General features: G+C 41.6%; 1 protein-coding gene across 1 annotated transcript; it reads left to right on the top strand.

The window, feature by feature from the left end:
* Positions 1-5,164: 5,164 nt before the first annotated feature.
* On the top strand, positions 5,165-9,839 carry LOC128643777 (eukaryotic translation initiation factor 4 gamma 1; the record flags this gene model as incomplete). Its single annotated transcript, XM_053696592.1, has 5 exons — positions 5,165-5,197; positions 5,579-5,671; positions 6,973-7,039; positions 8,078-8,977; positions 9,751-9,839. Coding segments are annotated over exons 1-5 (1,167 nt in total), but the record flags the coding sequence as incomplete, so codon positions are not given.
* Between the last annotated feature and the right edge of the window lie 391 nt (positions 9,840-10,230).

The following is a 10,230-nucleotide window of genomic DNA, read 5'->3' on the forward strand; positions in this document are numbered from 1 at the left end:
TGAAGGAGAAATTTCTGACACAGGAAAAGTTTCTCAACAGGCAGAGCCAGATACCATAGCATTTAAATTTAAGCTAGAACACCTCCGCGCCCTACTTAAGGAGGTCCTGGCTACGCTAGATGATTGTGACCCCTTGGTGGTCCCAGAAAAATTGTGTAAAATGGACAAATTCTTAGAGGTCCCGGTACACAGACCCGTTTCCGATACCTAAGAGGGTGGCGAATATCGTGACTAGGGAGTGGGAGAGACCAGGGGTACCCTATGTTCCCCATTTTCGACCCCAGAAGGGACGCGTGGCAGACGGTCCCTAAGGTAGAAGGGGCAGTTTAAACACTAGCTAAGCGCACGACTATACCAATAGAAGATAGTTGCGCTATGGATAATAAATTAGGTTTGCTTAAGAAAATATTTGTCCAACAAGGTTTTCTTCTTCAACCAATTTCTTGCATTATTCCTGTAACCACTGCAGCGGCTTTTTGGTTTGAGGAACTAGAAAACTCGCTCCAGAAGGAGACTTATGATGAGGTCATGGACAGAATACACGCCCTGAAGTTGGCTAATTCTTTCATCACAGATGACGCTTTTCAGTTAGCTAAATTAGCGGCGAAAAATTCTGGTTTTGCAATCGTGGCGCGCAGAGCGCTTTGGCTAAAATCTTGGTCGGCGGACGTGTCGTCCAAAACAAAATTGCTTAATATTCCTTTCAAGGGTAAGACCCTATTCGGGCCAGAGTTGAAAGAAATTATTTCAGATATCACTGGGGGAAAGGGCCATGCCCTTCCACAAGATAGACCTTTCAAAGCTAAAAACAAGTCTAATTTTCGTTCCTTTCGCAATTTCAGGAACGGACCTGCTTCTTCCTCTACAGCCACTAAGCAAGAGGGTAACGCTTCCCAGCCCAAACCAGCATGGAAACCCTTGCAAGGCTGGAACAAGGGTAAACAGGCCAAGAAGCCTGCTGCTGCTAACAAGACATCATGAAATGGTAGCCCCTGATCCGGGACCGGATCTAGTAGGGGGCAGACTTTCTCTCTTCGCTCAGGCTTGGGCAAGAGATGTTCCGGATCCCTGGGCGATAGAAATTGTCACTCAGGCGTATCTTCTGGAATTAAAGGACCTTCCTCCAAGGGGAAGGTTCCACATTTCTCGCTTATCTTTAGACCAGATAAAGAGAGAGGCATTCTTACGTTGCGTAGAAGACCTTCTAAAAATGGGAGTGATACACCCAGTTCCATCAGCAGAACAAGGACTGGGTTTTTACTCAAACCTGTTTGTAGTTCCCAAAAAGGAAGTAACTTTCAGGCCAATCCTGGACTTAAAAATCCTAAACAAATTCCTCAGAGTTCCATCATTCAAAATGGAAACCATTCGGACAATCTTACCAATGATCCAGGAGGGTCAATATATGACTACCGTGGACTTAAAGGATGCGTACCTGCATATTCCTATCCACAAAGATCACCATCCGTTCCTGAGGTTCGCCTTTCTGGACAAGCATTACCAGTTCGTGGCCCTTCCCTTCGGATTGGCCACTGCTCCCAGAATTTTCACAAAGGTGCTAGGGTCCCTTCTAGCAGTGCTAAGACCAAGGGGCATTGCAGTAGCACCTTACCTAGACGACATCTTATACAAGCATCGTCCTTTCACAAAGCAAAGGCTAATACAGACATTGTTCTAGCCTTTCTAAGCCTCACGGGTGGAAGGTGAACGAAGAAAAGAGTTCTCTGTCCCCGTTCACAAGGGTTCCCTTCCTGGGAACAATAATAGACTCGGTAGAAATGAAGATCTTTCTGACGGAGGTCAGGAAGTTAAAACTTATGAGCACTTGTCGAGTTCTTCATGCCATTCCTCAACCCTCCGTGGCTCAGAGCATGGAGGTAATAGGACTAATGGTTGCAGCAATGGACGTGGTCCCTTCTGCTCGAATTCATTTAAGACCACTGCAACTGTGCATGCTCAAACAGTGGAATGGGGATTATGCAGATTTGTCTCCCCAGATACAAATGGTCCAGAAAACCAGAGACTCACTCCTCTGGTGGTTGTCTCAGGATCACCTGTCTTAGGGAATGAGTTTCCGCAGACCGGAGTGGATCATTGTCACGACCGACGCCAGCCTCTTAGGCTGGGGTGCGGTCTGGGACTCCCTGAAAACTCAGGGTCTATGGTCTCGGGAAGAATCTCTTCTCCCGATAAACATTTTGGAATTGAGAGCGATATTCAATGCGCTCCAGGCCTGGCCTCAACTAGCGGAGGTCAAATTCATCAGATTTCAGTCGGACAACATCACGACTGTAGCCTACATCAATCAGGGAGGAACAAAGAGTTCCCTGGCGATGAGGGAGGTATCCAAGATCATCAAATGGGCAGAGGATCACTCCTGCCATCTATCCGCAATTCACATAGTGGACAACTGGGAGGCGGATTATCTTGAGTCGTCAGACTTTCCATCCGGGGGAGTGGGAACTCCACCCGGAGGTTTTTGTCCAGTTAACCCAACTATGGGGCTTTCCAGATCTGGATCTGATGGCGTCACGCCAGAACTCCAAAGTTCCACGTTACGGGTCCAGGTCCAGGGATCCCAAGGCGACATTGGTAGATGCCTTAGTGGCGCCTTGGTCGTTCAATCTAGCTTATGTCTTTCCACCGTTTCCTCTTCTCCCTCGGCTAGTTGCCAGAATCAAGCAGGAGATGGCTTCGGTAATTCTGAAAGCTCCTGCGTGGCCACCCAGGACTTGGTATGCAGACCTGGTGGATATGTCATCGGCTCCACCATGGAAGCTACCTTTGAGGCAGGACCTTCTAATCCAAGGTCCATTCAAGCATCCAAACCTAGTTTCTCTGCAACTGACTGCTTGGAGATTGAACGCTTAATTCTAGCTAAGCGTGGGTTCTCTGAATCAGTCATAGATACTCTGATCCAGGCTAGAAAGCCTGTCACCAGGAAAATTTACCATAAGATATTGCGGAAATATCTTTGTTGGTGCGAATCCAAGGGTTACTCATGGAGTAAGATTAGGATTCAAAGGTTACTATCCTTTCTCCAAGAAGGATTGGAGAAAGGGTTGGCAGCTAGTTCTCTAAAGGGACAGATATCTGCTCTGTCCTGTTGCATAAGCGTCTGGCAGCTGTGCCAGATGTTCAGGCGTTTGTACAGGCCCTAGTCAGAATCAAGCCTGTCTACAGACCTGTGGCTCCTCCATGGAGTCTAAATTTAGTTCTTTCAGTTCTTCAAGGGGTTCAGTTTGAACCGGCACATTCCATAGATATTAAGTTATTATCTTGGAAAGTTTTGTTTTTGGTAGCTATTTCTTCTGCTAGAAGAGTTTTTGAAATGTCTGCTTTGCAGTGTAATTCACCCTATCTGGTGTTCCATGCAGATAAGGTTGTTTTGCGTACCAAACCTGGTTTTCTTCCAAAAGTGGTTTCCAATAAGAATATTAACCAGGAAATAGTTGTTCCTTCTCTGTGTCCTAATCCAGTTTCTAACAAGGAACGTCTGTTGCACAATCTTGATGTGGTTCGTGCTTTAAAGTTTTATCTAAAAGCAACTAAAGACTTCAGACAAACATCGTCCTTGTTTGTTGTCTATTCTTGCATGAGGCGAGGTCAAAAAGCGACTGCTACCTCTCTGTCTTTCTGTCTGAAAAGCATCATCCGGTTGGCTTATGAGACTGCTGGAAGGCAGCCTCCTGAACGAATTACAGCTCATTCCACTAGAGCTGTGGCTTCCACATGGGCTTTCAAGAATGAGGCTTCTGTTGAACAGATCTGTAAGGCAGCGACTTGGTCTTCACTGCATACATTTGCCAAATTTTACAAATTCGATACTTTTGCTTCTTCGGAGGCTATTTTTGGGAGAGAGGTTTTGCAAGCAGTGGTGCCTTCCGTTTAGGTTACCCGACTTGTTCCCTCCCTTCATCTGTGTCCTAAAGCTTTGGTATTGGTTCCCACAAGTAAGGATGAAGCCGTGGACCGGATACACCAATGTAAGAGAAAACAGAATTTATGCTTACCTGATAAATTTCTTTCACTTACGGTGTATCCAGTCCACGGCCCACCCTGGCATTTTAGTCAGGTTTAATTTTGTAAACTACAGTCACCACTGCACCCTATGGTTCTCCTTTTTCTCCTAACAGTCGGTCGAATGACTGGGGGGGCGGAGCCTGAGGGGAGCTATATGGACAGCTCTGCTGTGTGCTCTCTTTGCCACTTCCTGTAGGGATTGAGAATATCCCACAAGTAAGGATGAAGCCGTGGACCGGATACACCGTAAGAGAAATTTATCAGGTAAGCATAAATTCTGTTTTTTATAGGTTTTTGTGGCTTGGGAAACTTTGCCGCCTCCTGGTAGGAATGTATATCCTATACATAACAGCTCGTGGACTCTCGCCATCATGAAAGAAATTAATTTATCAGGTAAGATATGTTATGTTTTTTTGGAGCCGGCCCATTTCTGGAGCACTATATGGCAGCAGTTTTGTAAGCATGCTATCCATTTGCAAGAGCACTAGATAGCAGCACTATTTCCTTCCATGTAGTGCTCCAGGTGCCTACCTAGTTCTCTTCAATACAGAATATCATGGGAATTAAGCACATTTGATAATATATGTAAAGTTGAAACTTTTTTTTTCAAATGGTATGCTGTCTGAATCACAAGAGAATCACCATGCACCCTACTGTTCTATTTTTGCATATTAAACGCCTGTTTCACCCTCGTTTTGCTTCTCTATTTTTATTTTTTGCTCTCCATTTGTACAACCCCCCCCATCCCTCTGCACCACTCATATGCTCTGGTTTTGTTAACTTGTGTTGGAGGTTTTGCCATTTCATCTCTTGTGTATTTATGCCATGATGTATGTTGCAGTACGTTTCTTAGTATGTCATGGTTTTGGGCAGCTGCTTTATGATCTCAGCCCAAAAGGGGGAAGGGTGCATTTTCATTAGCTCTAGCATACACATACTGCATGCCATGTGCCTGATTAGGGGGTTGGGTTGCTGCTGTGTAGAAATATTGGCTGCCACCTTCTATGTACTTTGTGTGTTTTTTTTATGGGGGGTGGATTTCTCCACGTGGCTCTCTCTCTGTTACCTGGAAGCTTTCCTAATCATTTCCTGTGCTTGCTCAGTGGTGATTCAGGCTTGTCCTTAAATATAATTTTACAAGGGCTTGTTTCTTCTCATGGACAGCAATCTACAGGTTTTTATTTTAAATTTAAAATCAAGTTCCCATAAAATGATTAAGCTATTTAATGATTTAAGTAACTTATCACAGATTTTTTTTTATTTATTTTTTTCTTCCAAAAGGAACGCAATTCAAACTTTGGTATTCTGCTTTCTGAGCCCATAGTACGCAGGTTTTGTTAGGTTGGTTCAGGAGTGCATTTACATCTGATGTTTATACAAAGCAGGGAAGATAAGCTAAATACATTTTTAGGCTTTTCGCTGGGTGTATCCCAGGATTGCTTTGAAAACTTTACAAATTTTGCTAATAAAATAACGGATGTAAATATGTATTCAACATTTATGCAGATCTTTTCCAATACATTGCTTAACTGCTATTTAACTAACCAATTATCAGATCAGAATTCGAGATCCAAACCAAGGAGGTAAAGATGTTACTGATGAAATTCTGTCAGGAGGAAGAACATCATCTACACCAACTCCACCCCAGGTGAGGACCCTCCATACCATAGCCCAGGTCTCAACATAATCTCATAGTGTCTGAAAATGTGTTTATCTGGTAAATACACCTGGCTCTGCTTTTTCACTAGGTAAAGTGAGGGTGATCACAAATGCAGCTCTCATATGTGTCATGGGCACTAATATCATCACTAGTGGTCAGACTGTACAACTCCCTCCCATACAGCTGAGTGTGCACAGCTTTTCAAAGCAGTGTACATCTGACTAGGACCGTTAAAGGGTCAAATTTGTTACCACTGCAAATAGTCTTGAGTGCTGCTGCCAGACTACTACTATTCCTGGCACATTGCTTCTCATCTGCTGCATATCAGTTTCACCACTGCCCTAACATACATAGCCCTCAATAACACTGTAAACTCATTGTTGGCTCTACCCACATCTGCAAATATTATCTCATCTAGATGGTCTGCCCAATACCAACTTAAAGTGATTGTAAACTTAAATGATTATCTCAATAATATTTGAAATAAAGAAGTAAATGATAGGCACTTTCATTCATCAAAATCATTGTAGATGCCGAATTATAATTCCCCCTTTTATTTTGTTATAAGTTTCGCTGTTCCTCTACCAGCAACCCATAGTTTATTTCTGTGTAAAAATGACAAATCCTGCTGTAGCCAATCGTATTGCACCCCCTTTTGGCGTCAAAACCAGGGGTGGTGGTGTTAACTTGCTCGACGTCAAAGGGAGCACGATACAATTGGCTTCAGCATGATTAATTATTTTACACAAATAGGCTATGCATTGTTAGTGAAGATTATGGTGAAATGTATAACAAAATGTAAGGGTAATTATTTAGCTTCTACAATGCCCATCATTTACTTTGTTACAAATATTAAGATAATTTAAGTTTACAATCAGTTTAAAATAAACTTAATTATGGAATACATTCCCTAAACACATGTTCAGGGATGCGTATAACTTACATTAAGCTATATCTCTGAATTTCCTGCCTCAGCTCCCTCACCTGCCTCAACTGTTCCCCTGTGCTTCTTTTAGCATGTAAGTGTACAAACCCACCCATTTTTGTTCAGTTAGATTAAATTGCAGTGTTCTTAGGATGACCTGAATATTGCTGCTGTAGTTTAATCTTAGTGACTTTAATATTTTTTATTTTTCTTAAAAACATGAATCACCATTTTTTGCATGGTTATGAATGTGTTCCTTGATATGTCTGTGGCATATCAAACATTGTATGTCAGTAGTAGAGGCTATAAGGTATCAACATATTATTGTGTGTAGTCTCAACTTTTACTCTTATTTGACTTCTAGTCCGCATCTGGCCTTGATTTGCAGGCAAATGGAGAAAGTGCCCACGTACCTGTCGTAGTAAGGCCTGGTAAGTGACTATAATTAATAGTATTTTGTTTTAAAGCCTAGAGTGCTGGCTATTAGAATAGGGACTGTGTAGTTTGCATAGGTGTGGTGGATGGTGGCGTGGAGACTTGGATTAGAATGTTTTTTAGTGTATCGGTTATGATCTGTGTTTTTTGCAGATTGCAGATATTCATTTTAATTGTCTCCAGGGGCAAAAAGTCCCATAAATAAACAATGCTATATCTGTCATTACAAAGGCACAAAAAACTGTCATTCATAAACTGTTGAGTCTTAATTGGGGGGGTTAAAGCATCAACTCCAATTTTTTTTTTTTTTTTTTATAGTTTAAAAAGAGATGATCCCTTTATTATTCATTCCCCAGTTTTGCACAACCAACCTGGTTATATTAATATACTTTTAACCTCTGATTATCTTGTATCCAAGCCTCTTCTGACAGCCCCCTGATCACATGACTTATCTGTTGACTTGCATTTAAGCCAATAAGTGGAGTGTCAGCCACAACTCCAATGGAGAGAGCACAATGTTATTTATATGTCCCACATGAACTAGCAGTTTCCTGTTGTGTAAAGCAAATAAAAAGTGATAAGTTTTCTGTAGTGGCTTAGAAAAACATACGTTTTAGAGGTTTAAATGTTATAAAGTATATTAATAGAACATTGTTGGTTATGCAAAGCTGGAGAATGGGTGGTTAAAGGCATTATCTATCTTTTTAAACAATAACAATTTTGGTGTTGACTGTCCCTTTAAGTTGAATTTCCTTTTACGCACATGAAAGAAAAAACTTTGAACAGGTTGCTCATTGACTTTTAAAAATATTTTAGTCAGGGCAGAAACATAAGTTTACAAAAAATGTAAATTTTACAGTTCTCTTAGATACAATATTAATAAAATGTTTGTTTTTGTTTTTATTTTTTTTGTTTGGCATGGGGAAGTACTCGAGTTGATGATGGCTAAAGCCATGTAATGTGCTTTTCATTATTTGTTGTACTTGCGAATGTTTAAACTTTATTTCTTCTTCCTGAAACCATATCTACTTCAGATGATGGCTCCAAAAACATACAAGGGTTTGTCAAGGCTGCTTCAGAGAGCCCTTCTCCTCCTCCTCTCACAGAGACTGAGTTGGACATGGCAGATGTCTGTGAGCTCAATATGCCAGGTGAAAACACTATGCCAGATCTGAGTGTACCCTTGCTAGAGAATCTTTCCTTACAAGAAGTTCCTCTGCTAGAGACCCATCCTATGCAGACTGTGACCCTACCAGAAGCTCACATACAACAGGCTGTGTCTATTGTTGAGATTCCTACCCTTCAGGAGGTGCCACATGTAGAGTCTCTTACTGCACAGACAGAGTTGGTACAAAAAACTGTCACATCCCTGCCTCAAGCAGAGAACCTCCCAAGTACCCAACCTGAGGTTTCTGTTCCAAATGTGTCTGCCTTGGTTAAGGATGAGCCACTTGAATTGGCTGCTGATCCAGTATCCCACATTCAGCATCTTGCTCACAAACCTCTATCTGAGCCTATCCCTCTAGAGCCTGAGGAGACAGCTTTAGAACCTGCTCAAGTTGATACTCCAGAGCCTATAGTAACATCACCAGATGTCCATACTAATGGGCTATCGGAGGAGGTAATTACACCTCCTATAGAATTGAATCCACCCTCAGTTTGTCAGCCTGAGCCTACTTTGGAGTCTCCCATTGTTCAGCCTGAAGAATTGCTTTTAACAAATGGAGAGGGTAATCCAGGGCATCTAGAACCAGAGACACCATGCATTCAGCCAGAGGACCATGTGAGTCCCATCGCTGAACCAGAGGAGCAGCCTTTGTCTTCTGCTAGCAACCCTGTTAAAAATGAGGAAAAGGAAAAGACCAGCTCTGCAGAACTTCCGACTCCTACGCAAGCAGCTGTTCCATCACAGAGCTCTGAGAGCCATGTGCAAGGTGAGTACAGAAACTATTGCAAAAAAATGTTAGTTTTCTATTTATGCACATTAAAAGGCTTCAACAAAAATATATTTTTATATAAGATTTTATTAAATAACATTGAAATTATCTCTTGGCCTACTGTGTGATAACCTTAGTATAGTGTTATCAAGAGTATCCAAATTTGAAAGAGGGGCATACAGGCTTTTTGGTGTTTTAATAAAAAAAAAGGCATTTGTGTCAGAGTAGAAATAAAAGCACATTTTTTTTTTTGCCAGGTGATCACGTCACCAGGCTATACAGACAAAATGTACATATTTCTGACATTTTTGTTAACTTTTTGGGGGCATGTTTCTTATGACTGCTGCCATTTGAAAGTGCAAAAGATTGATTGCAACGAGTAAGGGAGCTGAGATTGAGGGGTTTGAACTACCTCTTCCCATTCAGCTTCCTTTTAGCTACATTAACCCTCTCCCCTTTTGTGACACCCACTGCTTGACATCCCAAAACGTCATCAAACCAGTTATAGCAACAGTAAATTTAAAATTTAGGATTCTCATACCATACCATTTAAAAACAAAACAAAAAAAAAACCTTCCAATTTACTTTTATTAAAATTGCTTTATTCTTATTCTTTTTGTCAGCTAACCTAGGTAGGCTCATATGACCTCAGTTGCATGCATGTCTTATCTTTTTTCTTTTCTTGAGGTTTGCAGTTACTAGCCAAGTGCTAAGTTGTATAATTTATTTATGCTTATTTTCACTCCCGATGACTCCGCCTCTCTCCATAGTTGCTGTTTCAGCTCCCAAAAAAAAACGAAAAATGAAAGATTTAAACAAGAAAGAAGCAGTGGGTGACCTGCTGGATGCATTCAAAGAGGTGATGTGACTTCATTAATTTGTGTCCTGATGTGCACAATTACTTTGTGCTTTGAAATCATTATAATTTGCTTTTCTTCTGTTAAGTGTGATCAGTCCACGGGTCATCATTACTTCTGGGATATTACTCCTCCCCAACAGGAAGTGCAAGAGGATTCACCCAGCAGAGCTGCATATAGCTCCTCCCCTCTACGTCACTCCCAGTCATTCTCTTGCACCCAACGACTAGATAGGATGTGTGAGAGGACTATGGTGATTATACTTAGTTTTATATCTTCAATCAAAAGTTTATTTTAAAATAGCACCGGAGTGTGTTATTACCTCTCTGGCAGAGTTTGAAGAAGAATCTACCAGAGTTTTGCTATGATTTTAGCCGGAGTAGTTAAGATCAT

The sequence above is a fragment of the Bombina bombina genome, unplaced genomic scaffold (genome assembly GCF_027579735.1).
Source record: "Bombina bombina isolate aBomBom1 unplaced genomic scaffold, aBomBom1.pri scaffold_1297, whole genome shotgun sequence".
Classification (NCBI taxonomy): Eukaryota; Metazoa; Chordata; class Amphibia; order Anura; family Bombinatoridae; genus Bombina; species Bombina bombina.